The following is a 21,659-nucleotide window of genomic DNA, read 5'->3' as shown; positions in this document are numbered from 1 at the left end:
TTGTTTGTTTTTGTTTTGTTTTGTTTTGCATAGCCTTAGTGAAATATACCTGAGGTACGGCAAAGCACATGTGTCTCGGCTGTGTGGCTGAGTAAGTTGTATTCTAGATCTAAACCCGTGGAACCGTTAGCACAGTCAAGATAATGAGCCTCTCCCTCACCCCTACAAGTGCCCGCGGGACTTTGCCATCCCAATCTCCAGCTCCTCTTCTCCCCTCTGCTCTCAGCCACTGGGCTTCCTTTAGTTTCTGTGTATCAGTTTGCGTTTCCTAGAGTTTTGTGTAAATGGAATCATGACATGATCTGTGCCCTTCTGGGGGGAATATTGCATGCAGCATATTTGTTTTTAGATTCACTCATTTCACATGACTCTGTACTTCATTTATTTCTGTTTCTGTGTCCTGGTCTATTGCCTGAGTATGCCACAAGCTGCTGCTCCGTTCGCCTGTTGATGGACTTTGGTGTTGTGTCCATTTCAAATAAACATAGTATTAACATTCAGGTACGGGCCCAGTGCAATAGCATAACAGTTAAAATCCTCACCTTGAACATGCCAGGATTCCATATGGGCGCCAGTTCTAATCCTGGCAGCCCCACTTCCCATCCAGCTCCCTGCCTGTGGCCTGGGAAAGTAGTCGAGGATGGCCCAAAGACATGGGACCCTGCACCCGCGTGGGAGACCCAGAGGAAGCTCCTGGCTTCGTATTGGCTCAGCTCCAGCCATTGCAGCTGCTTGGGAGTGAACCAGTGGATGGAAGATCTTCCTCTCTGTCACTCCTCCTGTCTGTACATGTGCCTTTCCAATAAAAATAAATAAATCTTTTTTTAAAAAAAATCATTCAGGTACAAGTCTTAGTATGGATGTTTGCTTCTTTTTCTTTTGGATAGATATACCTAGAGCTGGAATGGCTGGCCCGTATCATAGATGTGTGTATTATTTTTAAAGAAACTGTTTCCTGAAGCAGTTACACTGTGTTGCATCCCCATGTGAAAGTTCAGTTTCTCCACAGCTTTACCAGCACTTGGAATGGTCAGTCTTAAATTTTTGTTCTTGTTACATAACAGATATGTAGGAGAATCTCACCGTGTGTTTAACCTACGTTGCTTTAATGAGCAAGAAGGATAAACCTCCTTTTTCTTTAAGATTTGATTTATTTTTATTTGAAGGCAGATTTAGAGAAGTAGACATAGAGAAAAAAAAAAAAGATTTTCCACCTGCTGGTTCATTCCCCAAAGGACTGCAACAGCCTGAGCTGAGCCAGTCTAAAGCCAAGAGCCAGGAGCCTCCTCCCAGTTTCCCACGTGAGTGCAGGTGCCCCAGGACTTGGGCCATCCTTTGCTGCTTTGCACCGGCCCCAGTTATGCTACTTTTCGTATGTCTCTCTGGCAACAACACATCTTCCTTAGTGTGAAGTATGTGTTCGAATCTTTTATCCTTCTTGTTTTTAATCCTTGTTTTTGAAAGTTCCTTACAATAAGTTCTGTCAATAAGTTCCTGTCAATAAGTTCTAAATCAGATGTGATTTCCAAATCTGTTTTCCCACTCTGGGCTTATGTTTTCGCAAACTCTTAAACAGTGTTTCTTGAGGAACGGAAAGTTTCATTTTATGAAGTCCAATTTATCTGTACTTTCGTGAACCATGTTTTAGTGTCTTTTTAAAAAAATCTTTTAAAATATTTTTTTATTGGAAAGGCACATTTACAGAGAGAAAGAAAGATCTTCCATCCAGTGATTCACTCCCCAAGTGGCCACAATGGCCAGAGCTGATCCGATGTCAATTCAGGAGCCAGGAGCTTTAGCTGGGTCCCCAGCACAGGTGCAGAGTTCCCCTGCTGCTTTCCCAGGCTCTAAGTAGGGAGCTGGGTCAGAAGTGAATTGGCCACGGGTATTTATTATCACAGGAAAGGTAGATTTATAGAAGAGAGACCCAAAGAAAGATTTTCCCTCTGCCCTTTTCATTCCCCAAATGGCTGTAACAGCCACTGTGGGATGCGTGGTACTTTCAGGTGGAGGACTAGCCAGTTGAGCCATTGCACTGGCCCTTGTATCTTTTTTAAAAATTTGTATCTTTGTTTGTTTGAAAATCAGAATCACAGAGAGAGTGGGTGAGACAGGAAGACTATTTAACCTTCCCTTCCCTGGTTATTCCCTAGGTGGCTTGGCCAGGAGAAAGGCAGGAGTTGCTTCTGGGTTTCCCACGTGAGGGTGGGAATGCTGGGGCCTTTCTTTCTTGCTGTCCCTGGTCCATAAGCTGGGAGATGGGTTGGAAGTGGAACAACCAGGACTCAAACTGGCACATAGGAGATATTGGCATTGCAAAGGGTGACTTAACTGGCTATACCACAGTAGTGCCCCCAGGTATTATTTTGGGTATTATTTCCAAGAAATGTTTACCTAACTCAAGGTCAAAAAGATATAATGTTTTCTTCTTGAAGTTTTATAATTTTAGACTTTACATTTAGGTTTTGGATCCATTTTTAGCTAATACTGTGTGTTGCGAAATGTGCAAGCTAAAGTTTCTTTGTTTTTACAAATAAAAATGCAATTGTGCAGGTATCATTTGTAACAAATTTGTCCACCTATCGCCTTCCTCAAGTATTAATTGTCTGAATTGGTATGAGTCTTTCTGGGTTTTTGTTCTTCATTTCTTCATCCGTCAAGTTTTACAAAAACATCACATTACTTTGATTATGGTGGATTTATAGTAAGTCTTCAACTATGGTAGTATTAGTCTTTCAATGTTGCTCTTATTTTTAAATGCTGTTTTAGCTCTTAGCTCTTCTAGGTCTCTTTTCCAAATAAATTTTAGGGTCACCTTCCTTTTTTTTTAGATTTATTTATTAATTTGAAAGGCAAAGTGACAGGGAGAATCTGAGAGCTCCTCCATCTGCAGGCTCGTTCCCCAAGTGTCCACAATGACTGGCTGCTCAGGCCAAGTCAGAGGCAGGAAACTCCATCCTGGTCTCCCGTGCGGGCAGCAGGGACCGTGGCAAGGGCCGGAGCCCTTCTGCTGCTTTTCCTTGGTGTGTTAGTCAGCGCTGAATCAGAAAGGTAGCAGCTGGGACTTGAGCCAGAGCTCATGTGGGATGCCAGCATTGCACACGGCAGCTGAAATGCCAGCCCCTAAAGCCTCCTTCTAAAGGCGAGGACTTTAGCTGCTAGGCCACAGCGCCGAGCCCTCGCTTATGTTTGTTTTTAAAAGATTTATTTATTTGAAAGAATGACAGAGAGGAAGAAACAGAGGTCTTCTATCTGCTGGTTCACTCCACAAATGATTTCAATAGCCAGGAACTTCAGGCAAAAGTCAGAATCCAGGAACTCTACCCTAATCTCCCAAGTGGACGGCAGAGGCCCAAGTGCTTACACCATCTTCTGCTGCCCTCCCAGGCACATGCGCCGGGAGCTGGATCAGAGGCAGTGCAGCCAGGACTCGAACCAGCGCTGTGGTGCGTGATGCCAGCCTCTCTGCTGGTGCTCTGCCCTGCTGCCCCACAACACTGGTCCCTATGGATTTCAGAGTCCCAGTCCTTCCTTTTGCAATGTCTCATCTGCTTTCAGTGTGGTCCAGTGTATTTGAATTTCACAAATTAGACCTTTACTTCGAAAGGTTTTATTCCGTGTCTTTTTGATCTATCCCCTTGTCTCTACTCAACTTTAACACTTTGAAATACAGTTGTATTAACTGTTTCAATCTAGTTCTCTGCCATTCCGCCGTCTGCGCTAGTTCTGATTGCTTCTGGTCACTATCTCGTCACCATGAGCCGTGTTTTCCCACCTCTGATCAGGTCAGCTTTCACTGGCATTGGTTGTTTGGATTAGCCTGGTTGAGGCCTGGATGTTGTTGTAACTTGTTTTGGTTGAGTTTTTGGAAGCAGTGTGTCTCCTTGTGGTCTTTTAGGTGTGAGCAGGTCAGCACTGGCCCTGAGGCTCAGTGTTCGCTGAGGGTTTCCCATGCTGCTTGGTAGAAATATGACTGCTCTGAGTGTGAGCGGATGCACAGTGAGCCCCGCTGACCTAGGCAGCTGTCCCATTCCCTACCCTTTGGCACACCTCCGAGTTCTTTCCTCTTCACAATTCTACCCTGCCAAGTGGTGCCACCTTGGTCTCCTTTTGCCATGACGTGGAACCTCTCCAAGCCATGAGCTGGGATGTAGGCAGTGTTCGCCTTGCTTTCCTGTGTTACGGGAACACTGCTCTTTGCTGCGTGGTGTGTTAGCATCATTGCCCATGTTGTTCATTTTCTGGCTGTTTCAGGTAAGACGATCCATCCAGCCTTGGCAACTTCATGGAGGCCAGAATGGGAGCACTCATAGTGAAGTTAATTGACTTTTCTGAACTGTTATTTTCTCCTCTATTGCAGAAATGATGATGGCAATTAGCTGATGATTTTGCCATGGGAATTTAGTGAGACGAATGTCTGTACAGCACCTGCGCTTGGCTTACACTCAGCAAGTGTGTGGGTCTTCCCTGATGTTGCACCTGGTTGTTTATTCCTGTAGTTTTTTTTGAAAGTCTTACTTACTTTTGTTGAACAGTCAGATTTACACAGAGAAGGAGAAACAAAGAGAAAGATTCTCTGTCCACTGATTTCACTCCCCAAGTGGCCACAATGGCCAGAGCTGAGACAATCTGAAGCCAGGAGCAAGGAGCCTCTTCTGGATCTCCCATGTGGGTACAGGATTCCTAAGACCTTGGACTGTCTTCGACTGCTTTCCCAGGCCAAAAGCAGGGAGCAGGATGGTAAGTGGAGCAGTCAGGATACGAACCGGCATCCATATGGGATCCTGGCACATGCAAGGCGAGGACTTTAGCCTCTAGGCTACCATGCTGGGCCCCTTCTTCCTGGTTTTGACGTGGATTATCATCCTGTTTCCTGGCTGAGATTTATGTTGGAATGTGACGACCAACCAAAGCAGGTGCTCTTGGCCCATTCTGGTTTTCACTGGCTCAGCTGCAGAATCTGAAGGGCAAAGAAATCTTACCTTCCTTGAATTAGACATTGACCTTTTCTGAAATGTCCTCCAATGCAACCTACCAGTTGGTTTCAGAAGGTCAGGGATGTGAGGCAGACACAATTTGTGAGAGGATCAATGCCATTTGGAACCCCTGCATGATCCAATGGGTGTTTTTCCTGCCAGCCCGCAAACTTGAATTTTCCTACTTCCGTTTTCCTTTTCCGTAAGGTCTCGCCCAAGGAACAGGTGGACGTTTGCCGGGACTTAACCACTCCTCTCTGCTTTTCTCTTGTGACAGTGTCTGGAGGCCGCAGCCGCCTGCATCTCATTGACCTCGGCAGCTGTGTCAAGGCCCTGAGCAAGAACCGGGAAGGAGGCTCGGGGCTGTGTCTCTCCCTGTCGGCTCTGGGCAACGTTATCCTGGCTCTCGTCAACGGCAGCAAGCATATCCCGTACAAGTAAGTGGGTCTTCCGCTCGCAGGTGGAGGAGGTGAGCGTGGCCCCAGAGCTGGGTGTAGGACTCGCTACCCATTGCCTTGCTGGGCCCCAGGGGCACCATTGGGACCACACTGGTAGTTGAGCTCCACTGATTGTGTAAAGTCTGCTATTCCAACTTCAGGAGTTCTGCAGGTACTTAGGTCTGTTCCACTTCTGACCCGCGGCAACTCAGAGAACATAGAGCATCGTCTCTGTTGATGGCTCCTGTAACAGTTGTCACGGGTGGGTGGCTGTCACCGTGTCATGGGGTTGTGAGCAAGGGCAGAAGGTTGGCATACACTTGACCTAGGCGTGGAACTGCTGGATTTAACCTGTAGAAACACAGGGTTTACAGTTGCATCTGAGTTTCAGGTAAACAGCAAGCAATTGTTTAGGATCATTATGCCCCCCGAATATTGTGTGGAACACTGTGGCCAGGCTGCGTCTTACTGGGAAACCCTACTCAGACAAGTTTCAAAGCCTGGAGAATGACCATCCTTGTGGCCATGCAGAGGCCACCTGCGCTTCCAGGATCCTTCCCCTCTTTGTGTTACTGCTCCAGGAAGTTGAGGTCAGAGCCGCTCCTGTGGCTGGCTTAGCCAAAAGCTTGTCCTGTGATCTGTGGACTGACCCAGACCTCATTATCATCACTCCAGTGTAACTTTGCCTTTGGGCAGTGTGGCCTTTGGGTGCCAGGTGCTCGGCTGGCTAAGCAGGCTCCTGCTGAGGCCCAGTTGTACCTTTCATCAGCTGTGTGAACTTTGACCTAGATGAAGATGTGGCTCTGTGTCTTGTCTCCAGCTCGGGAAGGATGCAGCGTGGGGGAAGGTTTTATGCAGAATTCAGAACACTGTGGCTGGTAACCAATAATGACAAACTGGCAAAGACTCTCTTCAACTGAGATGAAAATAGTGCTTGACGGTGGATCATAGCTGTATAAATCCTCTGATACATGTTCCTGTTGTGGGTGGGACGGGAAAGAGAGGCCAAGCAATTGGCCAGATGCTAAGCAGAATTCAGGATAAGTCGTTAGGTTCTCCTTCCAGTCTGCCCCAAACTGAAGCCAGATGCCCCCCGTCCCATGGGGGCGGTGGATAAAACAAACAGTCCACTGCGCTTTGACCTTCCTCCAGGACAACCACTCTTAGCCTGACTTTAGGGCTTCCATTGGTGCTGGTAACTCTGTCTGTCCTGATTGTTGAAATTTGGAATTGTAGCTGGGTCAACTTAAAAAGAAAAAACTGCCCAGTCCTTGAAAGAAACCCTTCTCTGTAAGAACACCATTCCAGTTGAAGGCTTACGAAGTTTCAGTCTGTGTCATGTCTGCCATTGCCTGAGCTCAGCCGGTGAGGAAAGAGGGGTCACCCCGGGCAGCAGTTGCATGATTGGAGGTTCGAGGAGGGCGATGCAGAGTTACTGCTCCGGCGGAGTCCCTGAGGAGAACGCGACCATGATCATGACCCCAGGTTCAGAATGCCACCTTGGTATGAGGTCATTGTCGTATCTGGTTAATTTCATTCATATCACTTCCACAGGGTAACATCTTTGTGTTTGAATAGATAATTTGCTGAATTGATGATAGGAAGAATGGGTGAATAGAAGCATATGAAATTACTTTTAATTCAGCTGTCATCCTCATACGCTTTTGATTAGAGTTGAGTTTACTGCAGAAACACACAGGAAAACCTCAAGTGGTGTTTTTATTGTAGGGGGCAGTCTCTTGATAAGTTATAAGTTATTCATATCTTCCCATCGGTTACCCTATGACCAACCAGCCACCTAACTTGTTATTTTTTTCAAAATTCGTTTGTTTGAAAGTCAGAAAGGGAGAGACAGAGTGAATTTTTTTTTTTACATTTTTAAAAAAGACTTATTTATTTTTATTGGAAAGTCAGATTTACATAGAGGAAAAACAAAGAGAACTAACTCCCCAAGTGGCCACAATGGCCAGAGCTGAGACAATCTGAAGCCAGGAGCCAGGAGCCTCTTTTGGATCTCCCATGTGGGTGCAGGATTCCTAAGACCTTGGACTGTCTTCGACTGCTTTCCCAGGCCAAAAGCAGGGAGCAGGATGGGAAGTGGAGCAGCTGGGAAACAAATCAACACCCATATGTGATACACATGCAAGGCAAACACTTTAGCCACTAGGCTATCACACCAGCCCCCCCAAGAGTGAGATTTTCTGTGCACTGGTTCACTCCCAAGATGGTTGCAAAAACCAGATCTGGACCAGGCTAAAGCCAGCAGTCTCTTCTGGATCTCCCGCATGGATGGTTGCAGCCCAAGCACTTGGGCCATTCCACGGCTTTTCCCAAGCCATTTGCAGGGAACTGGATTGGGAATGGAGCAGCTGGGATACAAACAGGTGAATATGGGGGCTGCCGGCATCACTGGTAGCAGCTTTATACACTGCACCGCTCACCTGCCTTTTTAAGTGGGGTGAGGGAAGTGAAAGCCTTGCTTGCCATTCTGAAAGACAATTTCCTGCTCCAATGCCAGCAGTGTACTCTTTCCATCCTGGCTTGGAGAGAGTGATGAGAAAAGTGGCCCATGTCTCAAATAAGCACAGACTTAATATAAATGGTGTGTCTGCCTGCCACAGACACGGGTCTGTCCTCTACCCTCAGCACCCTGGCCTGCTTCGGTCGAACAGACCGCTAGCACAAACAGACCCCTAGCAGCTGCCCTTGCCCTGGCTAACACACCTCGCCAGATCCTGCTTGGCTCAGTGCTGGGAGGCACAGCACCCCTGCCAGGCCAGCAGCTCCATCCTCCCCAGTACATCGATTGACTGGTCCATTTGTCCTGGGGTCCTTCAGCCCTCCACGCCCACCGTTGTGTAGTGGCTGAGAGACCCTTGCTAGAATATTTTTTTGGGGCACTGTACATATACCGTGTTGGGTGTCTGAAAGTCACATTTGCAAAGTGATTAATCAACCAGAAAGTATCCTCTTTCAAGGAGGCACAGGGATAAAGCAAGGTTGTACTCGGTTCACCCTGCCCTGCCCTTGAGGGGTGGGGGCAGGATCCAACCACATCACTTATCATTAATTCTGAGACCTTGGCAGTTCTGCGCTCACGCGGCCAGCCCATTCCCCCCACTTCTCATCAAGCTCTGTGATGTATTAGCAGCCTTTGCGAAGAGCAGCAGGGGTGCGTCGCACAGCGGGGTGGCCCAGATTTCTTTTATCAATCCCATCAGCGCTCCGAAGCCACATGATGTGGCATTTTGTTAGCATACTAAACACTTTTCAGGGTGTCAGATCTCGTCTTTGCAATGGATTCTTTAGACAGAGAAGGTTCCCGCCCATGCGGTTTCCTCAGGAAACAGACGAGAAAAATCCAGCTCCACATTCTTTACCCCTCCTTCCTCTGCCCCTCCACCCTCCCCCACGCTGAAGCCCTCGTACCTCCGCATTTGTCACCACAGACAGCTGTGGACTTGGAACCTGCAAGGCTTGCGTGTGCTTCTGGGGAATTCACGGGAATGTGCACGGGGGGTGTACAACTCGTCCTCGTTTCTCTTCATTGTCGCATCAGGTGATTTGTCATGTGAACGAGCCGGAAAGAGACTTTTGGACTCATTAGGCATCGCAGGTGCTCCTGCAGGCACACACCCTCATGCACCCTGAGTGATTCTGACTTTGCAAATGATCCTGCGATAGAGGATGACAAATACAGACCCAGAGCTTGTCCCCAGCCTCAGCCGGTACAAGGCACAGGCTTGCCAGTCGTCTAAAGGATGTCACATTCAGAAGAGCTGGACGGAAAAGGCTTCCCAGCTGCCCCACGTCCATCAGTTCTGCACTAATACCCAGGTGCCCTCTGGCTGTGGGGAACCTCGTGTCTGGGCACATCCATCTGAGTCCTGCACATCCAACAACATTTTTGCGAGTGTCCTCCCAGCCCCCCTTCTTGGTCGTTGTTCACTGGTCCTTGTCACTGCCTGGTTCCCAGAGCTGTAAAAATCATCGCGTTGATGGATATGAAAGTGAGGGCATGGGCCCGGCACAATAGCGTAGTGGTTAAGGTCCTCGCCTTGCACACGCTGTGATCCCATATGGTCTCTAGTTCTAATCCTGGCTAATCCTCCACTTCCCATCCAGCTCCCTGCTTGTGGCCTGGGAAAGCAGTGGAGTACGGCTCAAAGCCTTGGGACCCTGCACCCACATGGGAGACCTGAAGGAGCTACTGGCTACTGGCTCCTGGCTTCGGATTGGCTCAGCTCCGGCCACTCTCCACTTGGAGAGTGAAGCATTGGACGGAAGATCTTCCTCTCTGTCTCTACTCCTCTCTGTACATCTGTCTTTCCAATAAAAATAAATAAATATATATATTTTTTAAAAAGTGAGGGCATTAAAATGAATTCTCCTTCTGGGGATCAGTGTGTGTCCGGCACACACCCTGGGCTGTTGTGTCCCTGGGGAGGGACGGACACGCCCCGCAAGGATCTTTTGGGGGTAAACTTAGCTAAAGTGCCGTTGCCTCCACCGCTCTGAGGGACCACAGGCTTTGCAGAAATGCTTACCACAGCCTGGCTCTCTCAGATAGAACCCCCTGTCCCCGACATGATTTCTTTACTAATATGAAGACAATGGGTTCATGTATTTCATAGATAAAATTCTAAGAAGTTATTCATACTTCACTCCCTTTCTTGATTCCCATTCCTCCCTTTCTTTATTTTTTGCCCTTTGATTTGGGGCAATAACATGCTTTTAATTTACCTTCACATCACACGCTTAAGGCGCCACTAATGGTAATTTTAAGTAAGAAAAGGGGAGAGAGACCACCGTTCCACGGGAGCGTGAAAAGGAGCTGAAAATGAGAATTCAGAAAAGACCAGTTTCATTCTTACACATTTTTTTTTACTATATTGACTGCCACATAGCAGAGAAAGCATAAGATTGTTCCTTTGAGATTGGCTTATTTTACTAAGCATGTGGTCTTCAGGTTGCATGCATTTTGTTGCAAAAGACAGGATTTCATTTGTTTTGTATGGCTGAGTGATATCCCATCACATTTTCTTTATCAAGTTATCAGTGGATGGACATCTGGATTTATTCCCTATCTTAGCTGTTATGAATCCAGCTGCTATACATCATGGGAGTGCACATAACACTTCCATATGTTGATTTCACTTCCTTTGGGAAAATTCCTGGGAGAGGGGTGACTAGGTCATGTGGTATGTACTCAGATCTCTGAGGAATCGCATCCCGTCTTCCATAATGGTTGTTACAAGTTCACATTCCTACCAACAGTACAGTAGAGTGCCTTTTTCCTACACATCCTCATCAGCATTTATTATTTAATTTTTGGGTGAAAGCCTTTCAAACTAGAGTAAAGTAAAACATTGTGGTTTTTGCCCACACTGCCCTAGTGGTTAGTAATCCTGAGCAGTGTGTGTGTGTCTGTATTTCTTCCTGTCCATGTCCTTCTTCCATTTCTTAGTTGAGTTTCTTGAGTTCCTTATATATTCTAAATATTAATCCTTTATCAGGTTTGCAAATATTTCCTTCCATTCTGTTGGTTGCCGCCTCCCTTTTTTGTGAAGAAGCTTCTTCGTTTGATGTAATCCCATTTGTCTGTTTTTGCCTTTATTGCCTGTGCTGCTGAGGTCTTACCCAGGAAATCTTTGCCTACGCCAATAGCTTGCCGAATTTCCTCAGTTTTTTCCCTTGGTAATTTTATATCCTCAAGCCATAAATTTAGATCCTTGATCACTGTAAGTTGATTTTTGTACAAATTCTAAGATTGTCTTGTTTCGTGCTTCTGTATGCAAAGATCTAATTTTCCCAACATAATTTTTGAATAGACTGTCCTTTCCCAGGTAATGAGTTTAGCTTGTTTGTCAAAACCTCGTTAGTAGTAATGTGTAGATTAAGCTCTTGAGTTTCTGTTCTGTTCCATTTGTCTGTATTTCTATTTTTGTGGCATTTCCAGGCTATGTTAATTTCCCTGTATATTCTGAAATTTGGTATTGTTATGCCTCTGGCTTTGTTGCTTAGGGTTGCTTGAGCTATCCAGGTTCTCTTGTGTTTACATATATTTTAGCATTGTTTTATTCTAGAGCTCAGAAGAATGTTCTTAGTAATTTGATTGGGATTGCATTGGATCTATAAAATGCTTTGGATAATATGGACATTTTGTTGATGTCAATTCTCCATGAACATGGAAGATTTTTCTGGATTTTTTTTTTCGCATCTTTGTCTATTTTAAATTAATGTCCTGTAATTTTCATCGTAGGTATCATTCACACCCTTGATACAGAACTGATCGCCCAAGGTCTTTCTCAGCCACATAGCATTCTTTGTGTGTACAGATGCTATTGATCATTGGTTTTTATAGCCTGCAACTTAACCAAACTCTGATGAGTTTCAATAGTGTCAGTGCAGACAGAATCCATATCAGAATCCAAATCAGAATCCATATCACCTACAGAAAGGGAATAACTTGACTTCCTCCTTCCCTACAAGGTAGAATTTCTAGTCCCTTGTAAAGAATACAGACCCTTGGCGAGCACGTGCTTCTGCCCACAGGGAGACTTTGGCTTGCAAGCCTTTGCCATCTTTGCTTAGTGCCCCTCCAGTGGCAGGAGCTGTGACTGCAGCAGGCCACGTGCTCCAGCTGCTCAGTGGCCATGGGCAGATTCATGCTCTGCTAGAAACGGCAGATACTTGATCATGTTTCAGCTGCCATTCCACTGGAGGTCAGCACAAGTTCTTCCAGGATGCTGTTGCATTGTGTCTGTCAGGGCTGCTATTCCCAGTCAACTGGAGATGTGGCACTGTGTGACCCCCCCGCCCTCCCCGCCCGTGACTCCCCCTGTGCTGTCCTTGCTGCCTTCCCTGGACTGCAGCAGAGGAGCAGAGGGGCCTGGACAGCACACGGGGCCAGGGGTGGGCGCAGGGTGGCCCGGATCTATATACTTAGTGAGTTCTCCGCCCTCACTCATCTACTCCACAGCTAGTTCCGGCCCAGGCAGGGACCTGAGCAGAAATGCGGCTTTTCAAATTGTCTGGGCTTTTTGGAAACTTGGACAGCTCTGCTCCTCCAGGAAGGCAGCATGTGCTGAAGCCTGCAGGCAACACCTGCAGCCAGCGGACCCAGGGCTCCCTGGACTCCCTGGACGGGCCTGCCTCTCTGAAGCAGCCAGCCTGCCTCTTTCTTGCCTGGAGGCCTGCTGCTCCCCCACCCGCCCGCACACCTCCAGCCTGCATTTTGATTCCGAGCTCACCGCTGCCTTCTCAGAACTGGAATCCCATGGCAGGGGTGGGAGCTGGCTGGCGGGGCTGCAGGTTGCGTTTAGCCCAGTGTCTGGGGAGGGCGCATTGCTGTGAACCTGACTGCAAATGGCCTATGTGTACCATGAAATTAGATAGATATCTGCCTGTAAAATGTAAAGGGATCTCAGTTCTCTAAATTGGCTGAATATGGCATGAAATGAAGAGCAGCAGAATGTGAGTGTGTGTGAGAGAGAGAGAAAGAGAGAGAGAGAGAGAGACGTGTGTACACTTAAACTCCCTTAAATGCACATTAATGCTGTATTATCTCCTCCTGATTTTCCGGGAGAACATCAATTTAGGACTATTGGTACAAACTCTGGATGTCAGCTTATAGCATTCCCTGTTTAGAAATAAAATCACCAAAGTCTCAGGTTGCCAGGCAACTGCGGCAATGAGAATCCCAACTATTGCTGCTTTAAAAATACTCATTTCTATACATCCTGATGACTGTTGGGCTGCAGGGGAAGGGAGCTGGGCTCTGCGAAGGCCCTTTCTCATGGGCTTCTGCAGCCCTCACCCTCGTCCTGTCTTCCCTTCTAGCTTTCTTCAACTCTCCTGGCCAGCAGCAGCCCCATATTCAATGACCAAAGTTTCTTAAGAGATTGAGACAAGAAGCTCTGCCAGGCATAACAAACCCTGGGAGCCCTTGGGGTGCAATGGTGCCACCTAGGAATGAGTTGGGGTCCTAAGCTCTGGGTACAGACATCAACTGTTCTGCCACTGGCTTGACCCCTTTCTGCCGGCCCCTGCCCTGCCCCTTGGAGTTCCACAGAACTGGGAACAGAGTCCTCCAACTTTGTCATTGTCCCTTGGACCACAGCTCCCATGTCCCTTTGTTCTGGGCAGCAGTCCCTGCTGGCTAGTGGGATGTCTCCATTTGCAGATGGCATTGAAATCTGGGGGCCTGGACTTAGCAAGTTGAACTTCCCTTAGGCTCAGTTTCTGAAATGATCAATCAAAGCCACTTATTCTGGATTTGGAATCAGTTGTCGAGCAGAGAATGAGGTCTGCTCTCTTCCACCACAGAAACCCGAGGACTCAGGCCGAGGCAGAGCGGATAAGAGAAGGGTATGGCCAGTAGGAGGAGAGACAACCCGCTGGACTGTGCCTGTCCAGGGTCACGCCTTCTTCCCCAGGAGAGACGAATAATGAGGCCCAGAGAGGAGCAGGAGGGCTCAGCTTCCTGTTTCCGAGGGAGCAGAGCCTCCTAGTTCATGTCTTGCTGAATCTGAGGGGAAAAGAACATCCTTTGCAATGCTTATTTTCTAGTTTCTCAGCCACGTGTCCAGGTAGCTAGCCTGGTACAGATAGGGGCCTCAAACAGGTCACTGCACGATGTGAAGCAAACAACAGCTCCTCATCAGTGTTCCCTCGTGTGCATCAAGAGCTGTTCGGAGTGCTTGCTGGGGAACTAATGCTGCTCACAGCCTGTGGCATGGGGACTGTGAGGGTCACCATCACTCCAGGTGAGGAAACCGTGCCATGGAGAGGTTGAACATCTTGTAGCAGCGCCACCTTGCGGCCTCCCAGTGTCGACATCACCATTCCCAACCATGATCTCTCAAATGGTATCAGGGCTGGCTCTGTTAATACTTATTGAAATGCTAAGCGAGGTCCATGCAGGATTGGAGGGATCTGCAAAGCTTCTATGTGTGCATTCGATCGCAATTAGCTGCAGGGATCCGAGGGTGAGGGGGTCCAGTGACTTGTCTGTTGGGGTCTGGTGCTCGCTGGGCGGAGACGTGCTGCTGCACACATGGCCGTGAAGTTGTAAGAGAGGGATGGGAGTGAATTCCCCTTTAAGGTCCCACACCTCTAGTCAGTACTAAATAGATACCAAGTGAGAACACTGGGACTCATGAGACTCTGCCACCTTAGAATCTGTGCAGGACTGGAGAGGGAAGGGTAGCCAGCTAGGCTCACATCAGCCCCGCCTCCGATATTCTAGCTCCCCATGGAGGAGTTCAGCCTACTCCAAAGTTCCCTTATTCTTCAGTCTTTGCCATGCAAGCACCTGGACTGTCCCCCTGCCCCTGATGGGGAGGCCTGTGGACTCTGACCAGGCCCTCCCCACTTCCTTGCTTTAGTGAACTGGAGGCTGTTGAGGGACCAAGAATGAGACAGCTGACCTTTTCCCACACCGGAGAGCTGACCTGTGTCCAGCTGATGGGTGAGCGTGCGTGGTCTCCATCCTCACTGAGCAGCGATTTCTGCCATTCTGCCAGGTGCAGACAGGGTTCCTGCCGGAACAGAGGAGAGGTTATCCCCCAGGCTGTGTCTTAGAGCTTGGCTGAGTAGCAGTGAGGTGAGGCAGGGAGAAGTAAGAGGCTGGCGTGCTGGCAGGGGCAGGTGGAACGGGAGATACTGCGTTGCCTCACCTCTCTGGCTAAGCTCGGAATCCTTGGGAATTTCCTTAGTGAGCAGATAAGGGAGGCAGGGAAGTCTGCAGAGTCCCAGAGCTGTGGCCTCCAAGGGAAGGACTGCAAGCCCAGGCTGGTCCCAGAATGGGCTGCAGAGTGGAGGCCACTCTGCAGAATGCGGGCTCAAGGATCGGTGCTGCTGTGGCCCTGCAAACACCACAAGCCTCATTCTGGACTTAACATCCCTCCTTCACACCAGTCAGAAGTCACCCAGACACCCTCTCTGTGACAGTCCCTCCAAGGGGATGTGCCTCAAACAGAAAGTGGTGGTTTTAACCCATCTCAAAACTTGATGGAACCAATTAGTCAGGCACCATCCTATTTTTAATTTTTTCCCAACTTAAATAGTATGCATTTCTTTTAACCAGATGTGTTATAATTTTAAGAAAAAAATGTTTACATTTATTAAGAGGCAGAGAGAGTGCTCTGGCTGGAGATGCTAGGGATCTTGCCATGGCTCGGGCTGGAGATAGGAGTCAGGAACTTGATCAGGTCGCCCATAAGGGAGGCAGGCACACTTGGTTCCTGGCACCCTCACCACTGTCCCGCAGGGTCTACACCGGCAGGAAGTTGGATTCGGTGCTGGGGCTGGGAATTGAATCCGGGCACTCCAACAACACGGTTCTGCTCTCCATCACTAGGCTGAACACCAGCTCTCCTTAGAACAGGATCTTCGTGCATTTGTTCAAGGACACTGTGCCTTACGTACAGGGTGGTTCAGGACATAAACATCAGAGCGGAGAGAAGGCAGCTCAGCGTTTCAGGCAGCCAAGGGACTGACTTAAGGAAGCACCTGACCTCGCCCCCAGGGAGCCCGGCTCGAGAATGAGCCAGAGGCTGGGCTTCACATAAGTAAGGACCTTTCAGAACATTTTTTTTTTTGAAAATTGAAATGAAGGAAAATAGTTATTTGGGTGCAAAAGAAGTTGTGAAATCCATGCAGAGATCTTTTTTTTCTCATAATGTGCATTTTTTCCCATCAACTTTCAGAAGATGCTCACATACCCCAGTTGTATCTCTGTGCTCCAGTGACCAGGGTGTGATTTAAGGATCGGAAACCGCAACATTTGCTTAGATTGTAGGGGTTGACTGCAAGCCAGCTGCCTTCTCCCGGGGCCCCGCCAGAGACGGGAATAAGTTTCTAAGTGCTAGAGTAAAGCTCATCGGCCGGACTTAATGAGAGAAGGGTTTCCTTGTGGAGAGATTTTCCTGGATGACTTTGATGATGTGAATTTCACCTCACGCTTGACATCCCCCTTAGAGAATTAAAATGGAACTCCATTATTCATGGAACGCGGTGCTGTTCTGCGCAGCCAGCCCGGTGGATTCTGGCCCCTGAGGAGCTGGTGGAGGACTTGAAGGGAGTGATTCCATTACAAGTCTGATTGAAGCTTCCAGCTGACACAGGAAGCAATCTGAGAAATGGAAAGCAGAATGGCGTCCTTTTTTTTTTTTTAAAAAAAAAAAACCCATTTATCCAGTCACTCACTAATTGAATCAAAAATATTTGTCAGGTCCCTAGAATATGGAAGGCATGAGAGGTGTGACGAGTGATCCGCATCCTGGGGTAACACTGTATAGGTGGGGCTACAGACATCACACATCTGCTTGTCATCCCTGATGATAACGCACAGCAAAACCCACCCAGCGCCCAGGACGCAGGGGCCAGGGGTAGTCACGGGCGTTCTGAGCAGCGCCATGCAGGCTGTCTGCACAGGGCCCGGTGCTCCCACTCTGTCCTGACCAACTCTGTCCCACCCCTCCCTGCAAAGGTTCCTGCAGTGCATCTCTTGGAAGGCCCATGCTGTTCGCAACTGCTCTGTCGCTTGCTGTGGTGATGAGGTAGACACGTCAGCCCAACTGAATACAAGCCTCCAGGTCCACGGCTGTGATGATAACTATTATATGGCAGGTTCATGGCTGATGGGAAGACAACCACCAGAAGAGGTGGGGCTTTGGGTTGGTCTGGGGCCAGTGCACAAAGAGCCCAAAGATGCCTCTGGGTCCCCCGGGATTGTGATTCCTCAAGGATGGCTTGACGTGGGCGCAGTTAGGGCCAAAGAAGAGATGGGGCATGCAAATGAGTCAGGGCTTCATTCATTAACAACTGTCTTGTACATTAATAGAGCTTCAATCAGAGTATCCAACCATAAATTTTCACCTGTTTCACAACTGGTTCAGGCTCAATTGAGCATTCATAGATTTTTTTGTCCATGCAAATGAGACAATAATTCATTCCATGTGTAACTGAACAGTTTTCAGAGTTATATTCGTGGAGCAGTGAAGTTGTACCAAATTGTGTAATCTATCTGGTAATTCTTTACAACAGAGCTGAGTCTGACATTGATCTAATAAGGAGAGAGGGAAGAAATAGACATGATGACAGTAACTTTGTTATTAATTCAAGGATCTTATTACTAATTCAAGTACATGGACTTGAGACATCACAATATTCATTCCTTTAGGGCAGCGGCCACAATTGCTACTCATTTTTGTTTATCTTCTTTGGCCTTTCTTTGCCTACTCTCTAAAGTGAGGTGATAATGGGAGGATCCCTGATCTGGCCCCTCTGTGTTTAAGCGTGGATCTCCTAGTCTTGTGCCGTGATGGATTAGTGTTGCTGAGAGTTAAGTCAGTCTGTCTTAAATGCATGTCCTCCCGTTCCTTGAAGCTGCTCATCAGACTTTTGAGATCTTGCCATCCCTGAACCTGGAATTGCATGCTGCAGACTCGCTGTTGTTACGGAACGAATTTTTCTGTAGTTTCCTGAATGAAAGGCACATCTACTTTTAAAGATTCTTTGTAGTGATGGCAGAAGTTTGAGCTTCTGCCCTCCCCATGGCTACCACCATGCCCCTTTTTTGGATGTAAACCTGGGGCGGGTGTTTGCACAGCGGTTAGGATACCACTGGCCATACTGCAGTGCTGAGGTTCGAGTCTCAGCTGGACCTTCTTTCTAGCTCCTTCCTAATGTAGATTCTACGAAGCAGCAGGCGCTGGTTCAGGTCCTCAGGTCCCTGACACCTGTATCGGTGTTAGCTTCATCCTAACTCCGCCAACCCAGGATATTGAAAACTCAAGCAAAGCTGATGCTAATCCTTTCTTTAAACTTGAATGACTTCCTGTAGGCCAAGCGAAAGTGCTGAAGCCCTTAAGTGGCCTCCGAAGTCCTTGCTGGTTCGATCCTCATCTACTTTCAGATCACAGCAACTACCTAGAGACCACCGAGTACACACCCAGACCTCTTATGTCCTTCCTTCAGCTGGGAACCAACAGGCACAGATTCACTACTGCTTGCACCTTCCCTGTTGGTGAGAAGTATGTTAGCCTGTTCCTTCCAAAATGTGCCGTGTGCACAGATGTGAACACACACCTTCCTGAGCTGTAGAATAAGCTCTCCTGTTTCCGCATGCTTCCTCCCAGGGTGGGAAACAGGGCATCCAGCTCCTGGAAAGCTCCTGTGAGGTCCTTTCTGATCTGGCCTCCTGCTCCGGCTCCCGAGGTGGCACTGGGCTGGACTGGGGGCACGCAGTGCTCTTGCTTGTCATACTTGAAAAGGTTTCCCACCTTTCTGTCCACCCCACCCAAAATACCTCTAGCTTAGTTCTGTCTGGTTTTTGAAATTTACATAAGTGAATCATACTCTCTTCCCGGATGTATAACCTGCTCTCTCCAATTAATAGTTCATTTGCAAACCCATATTGCCATGCATTACCTGAGTGACTTTGTTGGCTGTATGCTTTTTCCATTGTGGGAGAATGCCTCAAAGCACTTGTCCTTCTAGTGGCAGATTTCTAGGAGTTATTTAAAAGCTGAGTATTGAATCTGACCTAAGACACATCTGTCACATGATTGTGCGATTTTCCTCCTAGAACCTTGTAATGTGTCAAGTATTAAGCAGTTTTCTAGTGTTAAACATGCTTGCATCCCTTCCCACCTGTTCCTCACGGTCCCTCTCATTGCCTCCTCTTTGAAGCCAGCTCTGATTTCTTCCCTTCTCTCACTTCTTTCCTCGTAAGAAATTGTTTCCTCCGTCTAGCCCAGAAGAGAGGGGTGGTGGGATTCTGAATTATAGGTCCTTGTCTTCCATCTCAATTATGGGTTGTCGTGCTTGTCTCTTATATGGTGTGAAATTAACGAGACAAGGGTGGAGTCTTTAGATTCCTTGGTGCTCTGCACTCACGTGAATTGAAGCCCGTGCCTTTGGTAGTAGATAGGTCATACTCCTGTTTCAGTATTTTGGTACCCTCTGCCCCTTCTTGGAGGATACCTTTGTCTCATCGCACCTGCTTTGTGGCCGTACAACTGGATTCTCAACTGGTATAATTGTGGCCTGGTCAACTGCTGTGGATAGAGGCACTGAAGCTGTAACTGTTTTCTGAACCAGATATACTAGCAAAAGTATATATGCACGCTCCCATATTTTTTTGACAAATATGCTGGGCATGTGTGATGTATGAAGTGGTAGTGTAAATATTAGGGCTGATGAAGAGAGCTTCCAGACAGGTGCGGCAGAAGAAGCTACCGTGGAAGTTCTAGGTCAAGGCACAGAGCCGTTAAATGCTGCATGACCTGCACATCCTGGGGAACAGCAGTGCTGTCACACCTTCCTACCTGAGTACTGGCTGCTTATGGTGAGGTGCTGTGTGCTGGGAATCCTATCTCATCCCAGTGGAATGTTCATTCAACCAGAAAGCTGCTTGGTTTCTCCTCTGCCTTGAGGCAGTTTTCAAGGCTGGCAGGAGACTTCTCTTTAACTTACTTATTTGGAAAATAGAGAAAAGTGTTCCTACCACCCCCTTGCTTTTTAAAAAAATGTACTGATCTAGGTAATGAATGATACAGTCCTGGCTGCTCAAAACCAGTCCTGGTTTTCATGCTCAAGGAGAAGTCTTTAAACCTGTCTTCTCCCTGGGCCTCCTGGTTGTTTATCACTTTTTCTCTCGAGTCTGTCCTGGTATGATGTGCTTGGCGGGTGCTCCGCACCTTGCCCTGTAAGCATATATGGCGGCCAAAGGTCTTCATGCCTTTCTTCGTCCTTCCAGTATCTGGCCCTAACCCACTCCAGTTCTCCAGAAGTGCCTTTTGCAGATTTGATGTGTGGACAATTTGGAGACCCCTCCAGGGGGTCCCAGCATGCTTCGGCTGACACTTGGGTCAGCGAACAGATGCACACCCAGAGACGGGGTAGGAGAGACGAGCAGCAGGCATTGCGCTCTGAGCCAAACCTCTCTTTGCGGCAGCCGCATTGGCTGCCGTTGCCTGCTCCTGAGTCAACGAGTCTGTCAGCTCTGCTCTGGGCATCTGTCGCTTTGGAGAAGCTGGCCTGGCAGTGCACAGTTGCTCTGATGGGTGTCTGCGTGGCAAGACACCTGTGACCGTGGCCTACATAGCTGCCATCTTGCTCTACCTGCCATTTTTTTCCCCTTTTGGAGGTTTTATTCACTGTGTGACAAGCTGGCACCTCCACAGCTGTGCCAACACGGTCGGTGGCTGTTGCTGAGGCTCCTTGCACTCTGGCGATGAGCCCCTTGTGGTCACTTAGCCACCGAGCTGGTGGTGCTGATTCAGTCATGGTACCCAAAATCTCAGTCTTTGGGCATATTGGTGGTGGTGATGCCGTCATTTATAGCAAGGATTTTTTTTTTCTTTTGATTGAGGTATTTGAGAGCTTGTTTCCAAAAATCACTTACTCCCCTACCGTGACCGTGATTAAAATTCAGTGCTTCTCTCTGTGCCCAGTCCTGCATTCAGTTCTTACCTAAGCTAACTCATGTCATCTCCATGACAACCACCTGTGGCCCATGAGGCCGATTCCTGCTTCGGCCTGTCATTGTAGCCCGCAGCAGGGATCACGCAGTTCTGCAATGGCCTTTGGCTGTGAGTGGAGCCGGTAAGAGACCAAACTGTTTTTAAGCCAGGCTGGACTCCTGCACCCACTGCCACCTTGCGGTTCAGCACTGACCCCTCTTCCATCTCCATCCGGCTGCTTTTGCCTTAGCAAGAGTACCTGCCATGCCCGCTGTGCCCTAGACCGCAGTCCACTGTGCCTACATCAGAAATACTGCTTCCAGGGGACTTGCTCTTCCTGTGTGGCTTTGTGGTACGGTAATGTGCTCTCTGAGGTCAGATAATACGGTAATGTGTGCCACAGGTGTTGTGGGGCAGCTGTGGGGCTGCTTGGGCTGCCTGTGCCTGTGTCGAAGCGCCACCAGCGTTTCCGATCCAGCTTCCGGCTGGTGCATGCCTCGGGAGGCGGCAGATGATGGCCCAAGTAGTTGGGTCCCCCTCATGGGGCCCCTGGATGGAATTCCTGGCTCCTGGCTTAGACTGATGCAGTCTCGGCTGTTGCAGGCATTTGGGGAGTGAGATTAGGAGTGAATGGAATATATGTCATTCTTTATCTCACAAGTGAATGAAAACAAACTTTTAAAAATGACTGATGTGGGCCTGGCGCTGTAGCTTGTTGGTTGGGGTTCTTGCCTTGCACGTGCCAGGATCCCATGTGGGTGCCGGTTCTAATC

The 21,659-nt window shown here is 48.2% G+C and overlaps 1 protein-coding gene across 1 annotated transcript in view; it reads left to right on the top strand.

Moving 5' to 3' along the window:
* Positions 1-21,659, top strand: part of KIF26B (kinesin family member 26B) — a 413,315-nt gene that overhangs the window by 360,172 nt on the left and 31,484 nt on the right. The window contains exon 10 of the mRNA XM_040968150.1: positions 5,254-5,413. Within this exon, the coding sequence (XP_040824084.1) occupies positions 5,254-5,413 (160 nt within the window). The remainder of the gene's footprint in view (positions 1-5,253; positions 5,414-21,659) is intronic.

This window comes from Ochotona curzoniae, unplaced genomic scaffold, assembly GCF_017591425.1.
Source record: "Ochotona curzoniae isolate NIBS_2020 unplaced genomic scaffold, NIBS_Ocur_1.0 scaffold_4683, whole genome shotgun sequence".
Taxonomy (NCBI): Eukaryota; Metazoa; Chordata; class Mammalia; order Lagomorpha; family Ochotonidae; genus Ochotona; species Ochotona curzoniae.
This window is presented reverse-complemented; position numbering and strand designations above follow the sequence as displayed.